We start from the raw sequence: 12,921 nt of genomic DNA on the forward strand, positions 1-12,921 counted from the left end.
TCAGCTATATCTCGATAAATGGCAGCATTCGGATATTAGTTTTTTTCTTTCTTTTTTTCGATTCAAACGCAGATTGGTTTGCTGTCCAGGGAAGCACCTGATGCGTCTCGCTTCAAAACTATTATGTATTTTTGAATTTAAAGTATAATCGACATAAAATAACAATCATGTATTAACTGTCCTTAGTATTTTTTGCCCCTTGGGTGCAACAAAAAATAGGGAAAGAAAAAAGGGAACATAGATTGAGATCCAGTGTATATGATGGGTAAAACAATCAATATGATCTTTATTTTAGTCCAACTTGTTGGCACATTATTAAATGCACGTCAACCGTCTTCCATATGCACACAGCAATACAAATGGACTCAGATTCTTTACACATTGAGCTAGGAATGCAAAAACAGTTTCTCTAATCGAAGTGGGGGCAAAACTTATGAACAAAATAGTACATTAGCACTTATCCTCATCAAACACCTTAATTAAGATTGGGAGGGGAGCGGAGAGAAACTCTGCAAAACTTCTGATCCCACTGCTTAGAACATTTGAGCCAAAGAGTAGAAAGACAGGTTACAAAAGAGACAAAGAATAATAATGAATGTAGCATGAGGACTATAACTTCTTTTACACGGATGCATGTTCAAGCCTTCAAGTGAAATTTGCCAGGCTCAGAGTATTTCGTTTCCAGCTGCTCAATTTTGTTAAATTTAAAACCCCGGATTCTCAATACCTCAGGCTCCGAGGCATCTTTGTAGTCAACGGTCTCAAGGACCCAACCATTGTTTTGAACTGAACCACTCACATTTACCTTTTTTTTTTCAAAAAAATCCCAAATCAGTTTAAAATATTCAATAAACACAAACATGAGCATTCATGGTAAATATATAGTTTCAAGCCTTAATTAATTTTTTAAAGAAATAGTGGTGGAGGAGTAGAGTAATAAAAGAATAGAAATCACTAGACCATGTGAAATTATCAGGATTATGAAATTATCAGTTGGGAATTTAGTATTCCAGAGAGTCAATTAAAAAAAAAGGTCTTGTATTTAAATTTGGATAACTTGGCTATTTAGTTGGGTATTTCTTAAGAAAAACTAGCCTCCAGTAGTTTTATGGCTTGCTGTGTAATTTGGGTTCTCAATCTATGTTATGGTGTTGAAAATTGAAACTAAATCTACCCTAATTATCCTTTGAGTAATGTTAGTACACCTCATTTCTACATCTCAGTGTTATCAACTATTACTAAATCTATTTTTTGACTATTCAACATAACTAGTTATTGTCCAACCCCGGTATGGGCATCTATGAGCAAACAGTTAATATGAAACTCAGGAAATAAAAAAATAAAATATTGATAAATTTATCTAGCCATACCTCTGCATCATCCACAGCATCAATGATTAGAGCCCCATCTACGGACAGATTTTCAATAAAAATATTTGGACCCTTAATGGCCAGAGTTGACCTTAGGGAAATGGAGCAATTTCCACTGACTTTGCTCTTGATTCGATTAAAAGTCAGACCCCATTTTGGCTTCCATGTGATACGAGGCCAAACTTCAACCTCTTGCCCATTGAAGACCTGCACTACTGGATCTGCTACTTGGACACCAGCCTGGCAGGAGAAAAAATGCAGAGACAATTACTCAGTTGTCTGATGTAGGTTGTAAACTTGTAATTGTAACAATTGGCATCTCAGGAGTTAGACAAAAGCACAAGAAGGATATACATACATTGGAATTCTAAATCAACCTGGACACAAGGAAGATACTTGGACTTGGAATTACATTCCTAAGCAAAAATATAAATTGTATCTTGCAGGCCCTTTTATAGGCATATTAGAGCTTCATTGGCAAGTAAACAATCTTATAGAACTTTCCTAATCCACAGTGTTCTAAAGGGAATTTAATTCTATGATAAATACTTTAACATTAGCTAAAAATAACAAGCAAATATTTTCAAAACTAATTCCTATAGAAATTGCAATAAATCATAAACAAAAATCAAGACATTACAAATAACAAAATAAACCTATGCGTCATGGCATTCAAGACTTGAGGGTAAAAGCACTACATTACCTTTCTGAGAATAATGCTATTTGCACGATAGATGGCCATTTCTCCAGAAGTTGCACTATGGTATGGATTTCCTTTCGGCACCTTCAGTAATATTAACAAAATGTATAAGAGATAATTTCTCTCTTGAAAAACTTTTTAGTGAATTAAAATACCATTATTCAAAACCTCTACCATCAAAATAGAATTTCAAATCCAAACTTCCCAATTGCATCCAAACTTTTGTCAGACCTTACCAATCTACTTCAATTAAGTACTGCATAGTGCTTACACTTCAATATGAAATCAAGGGCTCAAAAGTCATACTCCCTCTATTTCTTTTTATCAACTTTGTTTCTCAATGTGTAAATTAGTACATTAGAATTTATGTTGTACCTTGGCAGCATCCTCGGCATTATTCTTCACAGGTGCATAAGCAAGCCACGTTTCCATCACCTACACAATTACATAGAACCAGTGAGGTAGTACCAAGTATAACAACCGACCATCCATTAACTAAAGTGGCATCAGCATGGATGGACTACATCTATAACCTAAAAGGTTAGGTCCAAGGATGGAAAAGTTGAGCTCGATAAGCATTGATTTGCTAAGATTTATGCACTGTTCTCAAATAGATAATTTACCGTGAATCCAACCCTGGCAGATGGGGGCAATGTTTTTGGATAGTCTTGCATCATACATTCAAGTCGAGTTGAGGACTTAAATGAAGTTTTGCTGGCATCTTTATATCTGCAGTATGGAAATATATTAATATAGCATTGAAAATTGAAGCATGCTACAGCAAAGTGTTTCAAACAATAAGGGAAAACTCTAAAAAAATACACACGATATTTTGACCCATGAGCACTTAGGTCCAATTACTTTCAAAATGTGCAAAATGGTCCTCAAATCAAAACTTTTCAAGTTGTGTACTTTACTCCTAATCCACCACAACTGCTAAAAAAATGGACTGAAAATGCCAAGCATCCTGATTCCAGAATAGTTCTAGAATAACCAGATAGTGACACGTGTCCTTCTCCATCCACTTTTTTAACAGTTGTGACGGAATTGAAGTAAAGTGCACAACTCAACATTTATGTACCATTTTACACATTTTGAATGTAACAAAGACCAAAGCATACATAGGTCAAAATACAGGGAGGTTTTTAGAGATTTCCCAAATAAATAGTATAGTGAGTATTAGAAAGAAGAATTACTTTGGGTTAACAAACTCCTGAATGGCACCTCCTGTTTTTGAGAGCTCTTCAATGTAATGACCAAGTTCTAAAATCAACTGTTAGAATAAGACATTGTCACTAAGATATTGTCTCTATGCAATCATGACAATTCAACTAAATAATAATAATAATAATAATTGTCAGTTACAATTATAACTAAACCATGGTTATAACAGCCTGATATTTCTAGTATTCCAAACATAATGAATTATGAATTAAAATCACACACCGTGTGGTGAGAGCAACGCAAATAAGAATAATATATCATCCCAACTATAGATAATTGAAAAAGGTAAGTTCCATGAGAGGGAGGGGTGGGAGGAGGATGTTGAAGTATGAAAAAGAGGGTTACTTGGTTAATATTTCCTGGAAATGGGGAGTAGCCAGTCTCACAATTTACGTCGCCGTCAGGGTATCCACTTGCTCTAAGAAGAGGATCTAGCTGATTGTATTCCACATTTATCACCATAGACCTCCCTGATTATGTTTTTGAATTAATCATCAAATGCTAAAAATATGAATCCAGGAAATTCATAAAAAGTAGCAGTGACATAATGAAGTCAAGATAGAGATACATTCGAATAAAACTACCTAGCATGGAAAAGTATAAGAAATATCACTTTAAAAGTCTCGTTAAATAGCAACTTATTATTTTAAGTTTGATCTCACTCCAAATACTTTTTCTCAAACAAAAAGATCTCTGTCAGTAACCACTGAATTGAATTTGGTAGCATTTTCCATTCTCAGAGGAAAAATAAAAAGAGGTGCACACACAAACATACAAAGAGAGAACAAGAGGGATGAAAAAGCTGTAAAAAAACATTTGGCTTCCACTAACAGATCAACAATGTAAATTGTATTAGATCAAGTGAATACCTGGAAGATCAGCATCAAATTGTTTGAACATTATGAATACCTATGTAATCAAAGTAGGTACTTACTAATACCCATATTAACTTATAACTTTTGTTTGTATAACAGTTGGTTTAAGACAAGATTTCCTAATAATGCACAATATTTACAATTTTTTTTTTATCATTCATTAAAAAATACAAGCACTTTACCTGACCAGCCCTACATCAATACCAGTGGATGGATTTCAATCATATAAACCATCTTGCCCTCATAAACTATCATTGTCTACCATTTACCCATTAACTATGATAAATAATAACATTCATAAAATTTACAGTTTCAAATTACTTTACAGAAGAAAGAAGTTATACTCCACTGTGAAATACACCAAAAACAAGTATATTATCCTCACCCACATTAACATATAGTCCAGAATCAAATCAGCATTATTTTCTCTGTCTGTGAGGGATGAAACAATTAGCTTACCATCAGAGTGAGTGAGTCTGGTAATTCCACCAATAGCTTCTTTTGCTTTTCGAGGTACTGCAAGAGAGTTAACATGGTACTGTTTGGCAGCACTGACGCCCAGTGCTGATGGAATTGCCTGCATCCTCAAATTACTAGGCAATGAATACTTAAAATATATTAATCGGCAAACCAGAAAAGTGTGTTTGAAAGTATGAAATGTCAAAATAACTAACCTTGAAGAGAAGCCCATTTGTATCTTGAAAAAATAGAACCCATTTCAACCCAGCTTCATACCTAACAAATGTAAACCGTTATAAAACTATAAATATATAAATTTTATGATCAAAGTATATAAGTGAAAGACAAACCCTATGCACTTCTAATTTCTTGGATTTCTAGAATACAATCCCGTCAATTTACAGAATTAAAAATCAATAGTTATACTTTTACATAAAAGTTTTTTGTTGTGCACAAATATATTCCAAATATTCTTTAAATTACTTGGAAACATGTAATGAAAAGATTTATCAAATGTCTACAACTTAGAAAAATGAAATTGACCACACAAACTGATCCTAAAAGATAAGTAAACTGTTTGAGACATACCATACTTTCAGAATGCCACTGGAATAAAGAAGCGCATGCACATCACCATGTCCATGAGGTTTTGTCTACCCAAAGCGAAATGGTCAATAGATTGCAATTAGTTTGAAAATCTAATTGTGAAGTTAATAGAATGCATCTCATTCATTGATTTTTGCTAAATAAACTTCTCAATCACACAACCATACTGTTACCCTGCAGGACTGAACAAGAAGCCAACAATACCTGAATTTTGTACTTGTTTTGTGGTTCCAATGCAAGCCTGGCATCATTATCTTCTAAGCATGCAACTTTTTCCTGAATAACATGCAAAGTATAGAATTATTTAAAAAATGGTTAAATTGAAATTTTGGTCCCTACACCTAACAGGCTAAGACTATTAGTCCCTATATGAAAAAAACTCTACATTTTAGTTACAACATTAAAAAAACATTTACAGATTGATCTCTTCCCTTTGTCAAAGTTATAATAGTATTAGATTAGTCCCTATACTTGACACCATTTTTTGTTTTTCATTTTGGTTCTTATAGGAAAAAATTCTAATACCATTACAACTTTAATAAATGATAGGGACTAATTTGTTAACAATGTAGAGTTTTTTCATGTAGGGACTAGACCAGGAAACAGTGTTTTATATAGGGACTAAATTTACAATTTCACCATTTAAATATTAAATCAAAATTGAATTTTCCAAGAGATGTCAAAAGACATACCTGCTTTAAAAGTGTTACTTGCGTGGGTTGCATACCAAAATAAGAATTTGATTCTAATAGCTCTAAAGTACGTCCATGGGTATCATCAGAAGTCATAATAACAAGAGGAATCTGTGTCTGGGATTCACCTAAAAGTTGAAAAACACAACCATTGCTTCAAAGGACTTTCAAATATAATAGTCAACATTAATAACTACAAGAGAGTGGGCTATTGCTTGAAAGAGAGGCAGAAGAAAATGAAAGTCTGAGATTAATTTACCACAAAATGCTTACAGCAGAAAAAAAAATTTAGGAAAAATTTACCACAAAATGTTTTCCAGGAAAGTATTTTCTACTGGGAACATTTTTTTAAAAAAAAGAAGTCATTTTTTATAGTTTTAAGCACAAAAAAAGTTATTTTCATCAAAACAAATGGACTCTGGGTCTTATACATTGGGTATAATTTAAACATGCTATCTGTTTCCTGTATTAAATATTTATATGAACAAGTTTATCAATGTTTCATTTTTGTTTTACCACATAAGTAACCAAATCAGGAGGATGAGCATGACTCTTATTTTTATACAACAAAATTGCAACTGATACTAACCTTGTGAGCTGGCTTCTTGAAGAGCCAATATAGATTCAATGTAATTCTGTACGAAACATGTTCTGGTAGTGGTTTCTGCAGGAAGCGCAAGCTGCAAGAGGCAGAAGCTACAATTAAGAATCAGGAATTAATCCCTTGACATACTGGAACTGTCCACACACACAAACACAACAAACCCTTTACAATGCATCAGAACCAAGACTGTTAAAAGGCATGAAACACACCCATTGGTAAGAAGTTTTCATAACCACCGAGGCACAGACAATGAAAATCATACCCAACTGTAATATGAAAAAATGCAGCAAAGACTCCATCAGTCCTCATATCATAGTATTAGACTTTTAAGAGTTTCTGCCAATTGCCAATGGGTGTAGCGCCTCTTGGCACAAGTGACCAAGGATCTAGAGTTAACTCTCATTCTCACCATGAATGCAGTTCAATTTTCTCCAAAGCCACAAAAATCTAATTTGGTGGACAACCCTCTTTAGGAAAATCCCTTGGAGCCTAAGGGCTAATTGAGTAACTGTGACTAGGTAAAAGTAAGACTGCTTGCGGTTTAGGTATGTAAAGCAATCCTTTGGGTAGGCTGTGCAATTCCAACATGCCACTCTGCCCTAGTATTAGGGGTGCCTCCTCAATCTACCACGATTATTCTGTTATAGGAGTAAGATAAAAACCACTAGAATAAACATTCCTCTAACCTGAGTATAAATCTACATTACACACAAATAGCAGAGGAACAAAATAAGGATGACACAAATCGACAACGCATACCTTAATCCCACTGTATCCTAAACGCTCGCCAAGACCACCGGCAACAAGAACAAACGCAGCTTTCCGAGCTTCAAGTACACCTGCTTCCTCAAATTTGATGTAGTTCTCATCACCAAACGCCAAAGTCTCACCCGTTGGAACCTGGAAATCCACCACCACCACACAACACAATCTCATGCATTACTCAATGGCTAAACCGAGAATTTGATTTTTATTACAGTAGCATATAGTTATACATAAGATGTGCAATGTTGAAAATATAAGCATATAGAAAAGAAAAAAAAAACGTTTATTTAAAAGACTTACGGAAGGTGTGAAGCCATCGAAAGGGTTTCTGCCAGCCTTAGAATCAGCCAAGAGCCGTTTAGCATTTGTGATGTATGCTTCCAGACCGCCAGGGTAACTCGAATCTAGTCGAGTCAGCTAATGAAAACGCAGTGTCGTTTAGGAATATAGAAGGAATGAAGGAAGAAACAGATCTATCTATGTTACTATGTATGTGATTGAATTGAGCGAATGAATGAAACAAAACCTGGTCGAAGAACGCATTTTTGTGGTCGTCGTCAACGCCGGGAGCAGGCCAATCGCGAAACAGGTGCTCTTGGCCGTTATCCAATAGCATCTTCACCAGCTCTTGCTGAGAGAGTCACCGAATCAGAATCAGAAAAAGCGTTCGTTGAAATTCGAAAAAATAGGAACGAAACAGAGAGAGAGAGAGAGAGAGAGAGGAGCGGAACCTGTTGAGGCGAGAGAAGGTTGAAGTTGTCGCCGAGGGAGGAAGCCATGGAAATGGGATCGATGGAGAAGAGAGTGGAAGTGGAAGGTGGTGGTGTGAAGACGGAAGAACTAACATGAAAATAAATGCAAATTCTTTTGTTTGTCATTTGTTAGGATTATGATTATTAACTGGTGAACCGGGGGTGCCGGTGAGTATGTGGATCTGGGTCTGATCCAACAACCGTCAACTTCACTTCTGACCGGAAGGCACGGGTCGCGCTCAGTTAGTTAATGGGACCCACACACTACGTCACGTGATACCAGCACAGCACAGCTGTTTTTTTCTCATAATGTTATTAAGATTATTCAATTATTGATTTTTCATTTTTCCATTAGTTTAAAAGCTTCATCCGAGATTACGTGTTAAATGCTTGTCTACTAAAAATTAGACACGTGTAGCTCGTTTATTCTTTCGGTTTCTCTTTCTCACACACTCACTTTTTCTGCTACACCCACACCCTTATCCCTCGCCTCGAATCTCCATTGTAGCCTCCAGGAGAACCTGTCTCTATCGGAGATCGCCGTGCCCCACAGCACCTGGAAGAAGCTCCACCACGAGAAGGACAACCCACAAGATGACAGAGTCCTCGCAGATCCACAATGATAATGGTTGCACAATAAAGATTGGATTTTTTTTTTCAAAATTGATAATTGATATGCTGTGATTAAAATCTGTGGTGGCTGTGGTATTGAAGTTTCTATTGTTTGTATTTTTGTGTGATTAAAATCTATTGAGATGGTTTCATATTTTTGCCCAGTTGAGGTATTGAAGTTTGGTTGTATGAGCGGTTTTTTTTTACTTAGAACCCTCCCCAATTTCCAGTTGAATCTCTGGATGTTGGGGTGTGATGCGGTCCCAGTTTCCTGTTGAATCTCTACCATGTTTGTGTCTGTGTTTAATATTCTATGAATCTGATTTTCCTTTATCATAGCATACCAAAAGGGTGAGTTTAGACCGTAATGACCAGTGAAGAGTAATAAGCACTTGTTGGCGACAAAAGTTCTTTGGAGTGTGAATCCAAAGGGTTAAAACGGTCTACTCACGATATAATTAATAACTGATTTTAAAAACTGATTTAATTCAATTTAAAACAAATCTTCTGTATATATAAATTGGACTTTTTTTTTAAGAGTTACTCTTCCATTTGGAATGAAAATATTAATCTAAAAAACTATTCTTGCGTGTGTGTGACAGAAAAACACTTTAATTAGTGACAGAAAAACAAAATATAATATCTGCAAAAAAAAAATTTGATAAGTCTAAAAGTATAAACCAAATACTCCATGCAAAGGTTTTTGAGTGTGTGTGACAGAAAAACACTTTAGTGAAGTGGACCAACTGAAAAGAGCAAAGATTTTCTAATGCCTTTTTTTCTGCAGATACGCACAACTTTTTTAATCATATTTATTCTCCACCCCACTTTTCATCATACTCTCACTCCTCATATTTGTGTTGATTTAATGGTACGAGATAGTATAGTTCATATATTTTTAATGAGGGGAAACAACACATTAGACATCTTTAATCTAAGCGTCTTGAGTGAGTTTCTTAATATATGGAGACTTATTTTTATGATTTTCAGCTAAGATATTCATACATATATTTATTTCAATGATAAAAAACTTTTAAAAATTCATATTTTTATATTTTTTTTACTGGATTAATGTTGGTTGATGCAAAGAAAATAATTTTTTAATACTAAAAAATGATTTCTTATATAAAAAACTATTTTTATTATAAAGACACGTAGACTTTTTTTAACGATGGAATTTCTTGAATAAATGATTTATTTTCTTAAGAAATCTAACAAACATCTTTTATTGGAGATATTCTAACTAATTAGAAGCAGGAAAAATGGAGGTGATAGTAATCAATCATTACGTGAATGTTTGAATTAAAGTTTGCAAGTTTATCTTAAGTCTTACTTTTTCAAAATGAAGTTTGGAGATAAAATTTTACTCTTAAACATATTTTTGGACTCTTTTACTTGAAATCCAAATATACCCTAGGAAGGAGCGTACAACAATTGAGCCTTACAATTATGTGAATTAAAGCTTGGTAGCAAACTAGAGGTCTATTTTTTTATTTTATTTTAAGTTTACTTGCTCTCTACTGTTTACTAGATGCATATGGAAATAGTTTCTAGGCAAACATTGTTCTTTCATTTGCTGAACATTCCACTTCAAAAGGCTAACACCTAACTTATTTGCTATAACCGGGACCTTGTGCAATTAACAGAAGAGAAAAATCGGAATTTTTGGAATTGACAATGCTACAAGCTACAGCTTTTAACAAAACATTCGTTTCAATTTCAATAAAATGATCCACTTTGTGGATATTATTATGAGTTTTGGGCCAATAAATATTCATATAAATCGTTATGTAGCATGATCAATTACTGGGATTTTGCTATATATTTAGAAGCAAAAAGAGTCCTGCAAATTTGGAGGGCAACTAAGTTTATGTTTATTTACAGTTAATTTTATCCATGAATTTGGCATTATTAAATTGCACTCTTTTATAAAGGAAATCATATATATATATATATATATCCTTTGTTTTAGAATATTTTTATATTCCCAGTGGCCATGTAGAATCATTCAAGTGACTTAATTAACATTTGTACAATCTCTTATCAAAGGGGAAGACTATCAAATGATTTACATTTTCTTTTGCTGTACCTGTACCTCTCTAGTCTCTATTTTACGCAACCATATATTATTCTTGCAATTAATCTACCATTAAAGTTTTTTCATTTGTATTTGTGGACAAATATAAAATCATTTATCTCTATTCTCTATAAATACCCTGATAAGAGACTAAAAACCCACCATTTTAATTTAAATGTTAAGGAATAAAAGTGAAACAAATCTAAAGAGAAACTAATTGCAAAATAATCATATTTTCAAATATTAAAAACATATTTAAACTCTAAAATAGTTGTGTATGTTTACTAATGTCATACATATCTTATAACTTTGTACCAAAAGTAAAATGCATAAAAATTAAATTACTAAATATTTAATATAACACCCATTTGTGTAGCAGGGGTGGTTATACTAGTTTAGTAACATGAGGAGGAACAGAAGCTATATTACGGACTGTAAGAATACTCTGTATCTGTAACTATCTTTTGGTTTGCATTAGTTTTACTCGACTCCAAAAAATGTCTAATTTTGGTCTAGAATTTTTTTATAATTTACAAAACAATCACATGCAAACCACCAATGATTACTCACTTTTTCTTGGTGTATTTCACAAATCATTTCTCAGTTGCATCTTCAGGTTGGATATCATTGTTGTTGAACATGATCCGTGGCTTGCCCATGCTGAAATTCAGAACCCTTGCATTCATGTTATACTTGATTGCCCCATCGTATAACATCTTTCTTATATAGTGCTCTATGTCTGAACCAATCAGGCGAAGTGTGTATTCTGTCAATGGAGCGCCCTGCTTTGCATCATCACAGGTTAGTATTTCAACACACAAAACTAGCTTAAGAACATCAAAAATCTAATGTGTTCTTGTTTACCATAGCATGTTGGATTACCATAGCTTAAGAACATCAATTTTATTTTATATATTTTCTAGAGTTTAATTTTTGTGCATGCTAACTTAAGATTTACACATTGCCAACTCATTAGACATCAATCTAGATAAGACCATGAGTCAACAATTTTAATATACACAACAAATTATGATTAGATGACCATATAAAAAAAAATTACATGATCTAGAGATTTTAGTAAAATTCTTTATTTATCTCTTTTCAGAATTTCAGGTATATATCTAATTTTGCTAAGCAAGATTTTAAATTGTGATCATAGTTTTTGTTTCGTCATGTTTTTTGATATTGTGAAAAATTGTAGCTAATATGATCATAATTGTGGTCGCATTGCTAACACAAAAATCTTAAAATCCTTAATGTTGCAGCCAAAATCACAATCAGGCACGATTTTAAAACCTTGTTTGTAAGTAACACTAATCTAAGACATATCAAAAGAAAATAAATTAGATTGTGTCTAAGGAAAGTACCTCGTAGTGATCAACAAGCTCCTGGAAGTAAGAATAAACCATGTTGCAAGTCTCAGTATTCCACACAAACTCATCAGTGGGATCAAGAATAAGGGTGAGCTTATCCATCTGGGTTTGATCAAACTCACAAGTCACCGGGTCGATATACGCAGCATAGATCCTCACATGGCGTGTGGCGCAGCTCAGCCACTGCCCTCCATATTCCCTCAGCATGTTTTTGCTCTTCACATTCAACTGAGGTTCCACTGGCCTTGGTGTTGTTCCTTTTGGCTTCGGTGTTTGAGTTTGCATTTGTTCCTGCTCTTGCTCCTCTTCTACCTTCAAGCTCTCTGCTTCCTTAACATCGCTTTGTTGTTGAGCTGAGACCAAGAATGCTCTCCGGCTTCTGGCTTCTCTTCTTCTTCCTCCACTCCAACCTAGCATGGATAATTTGGTGGAAACCATGTAGGAGCAACTTGTGGCCATGACTAAAGGATGTGGTCGTAGTAGCTAAGGTTTGTTTTTTTGGTGGTTGCTTTAAATAAAACAGAATAGCCAAGACATACATGAGAGGGTGTTATTGTTAGTTTGCCAGTAGCTTCGGACCTTCTACTATGGATAAGGTTTAATTTCTTAAATGGATACGGCACTTCCTATTTTACCATGTACATTCTTTGTTTATAACCATTTTTTGTTACATAGGGTCAGTGCATTCTATCTAATGCGTTTCTTTTCTTTTTTTTCTTTTACCTAAACATACATTTAAGAAATATATTTGAGTGTGAACAAATATACCTCCTCATCTTAATAAAGTTATCTATATCCCTAATTTTATATAT

General features: G+C 34.1%; 2 protein-coding genes across 2 annotated transcripts; both read right to left on the reverse strand.

The window, feature by feature from the left end:
- Positions 1–257: 257 nt before the first annotated feature.
- On the reverse strand, positions 258–8,193 carry LOC114410378 (UDP-sugar pyrophosphorylase 1). Its single transcript, XM_028374305.1, has 17 exons — positions 8,027–8,193; positions 7,822–7,926; positions 7,596–7,712; positions 7,290–7,430; positions 6,516–6,606; positions 5,927–6,054; positions 5,439–5,510; positions 5,217–5,281; positions 4,844–4,904; positions 4,629–4,746; positions 3,640–3,764; positions 3,267–3,343; positions 2,694–2,799; positions 2,446–2,505; positions 2,074–2,154; positions 1,371–1,610; positions 258–805 (listed from the first exon to the last, which is right to left on the reverse strand). Exons 1-17 carry the CDS (start codon positions 8,171–8,173, stop codon positions 638–640), a joined length of 1,902 nt encoding a protein of 633 aa, XP_028230106.1. The 5' UTR covers positions 8,174–8,193; the 3' UTR covers positions 258–637.
- Positions 8,194–10,990: 2,797 nt separating this feature from the next.
- Positions 10,991–12,662, reverse strand: LOC114410379 (NAD(P)H-quinone oxidoreductase subunit M, chloroplastic-like). Its single transcript, XM_028374306.1, has 2 exons — positions 12,104–12,662; positions 10,991–11,518 (listed from the first exon to the last, which is right to left on the reverse strand). The coding sequence occupies exons 1-2, from the start codon at positions 12,566–12,568 to the stop codon at positions 11,330–11,332; spliced, it is 654 nt and encodes a 217-aa protein (XP_028230107.1). The 5' UTR covers positions 12,569–12,662; the 3' UTR covers positions 10,991–11,329.
- Positions 12,663–12,921: the final 259 nt, after the last annotated feature.

The sequence above is a fragment of the Glycine soja genome, chromosome 4, assembly GCF_004193775.1.
Source record: "Glycine soja cultivar W05 chromosome 4, ASM419377v2, whole genome shotgun sequence".
NCBI lineage: Eukaryota > Viridiplantae > Streptophyta > Magnoliopsida > Fabales > Fabaceae > Glycine > Glycine soja.

What these genes read in the sequence shown, in the direction of transcription:
- LOC114410379 (XM_028374306.1), bottom strand. Translation starts at nt 12,568, where the DNA reads ATGGCCACAAGTTGCTCCTACATGGTTTCCACCAAATTATCCATGCTA. An exon ending in AGCTTGTTGATCACTACGAG is followed by an intron (nt 11,519 to 12,103) that starts GTACTTTCCTTA and finishes GATGCAAAGCAG; the next exon opens with GGCGCTCCATTGACAGAATA.
- LOC114410378 (XM_028374305.1), bottom strand. Translation starts at nt 8,173, where the DNA reads ATGACAAACAAAAGAATTTGCATTTATTTTCATGTTAGTTCTTCCGTC. An exon ending in ACCTTCTCTCGCCTCAACAG is followed by an intron (nt 7,927 to 8,026) that starts GTTCCGCTCCTC and finishes TGACTCTCTCAG; the next exon opens with CAAGAGCTGGTGAAGATGCT. An exon ending in CAGACTCACTCACTCTGATG is followed by an intron (nt 3,765 to 4,628) that starts GTAAGCTAATTG and finishes AAACATAATCAG; the next exon opens with GGAGGTCTATGGTGATAAAT.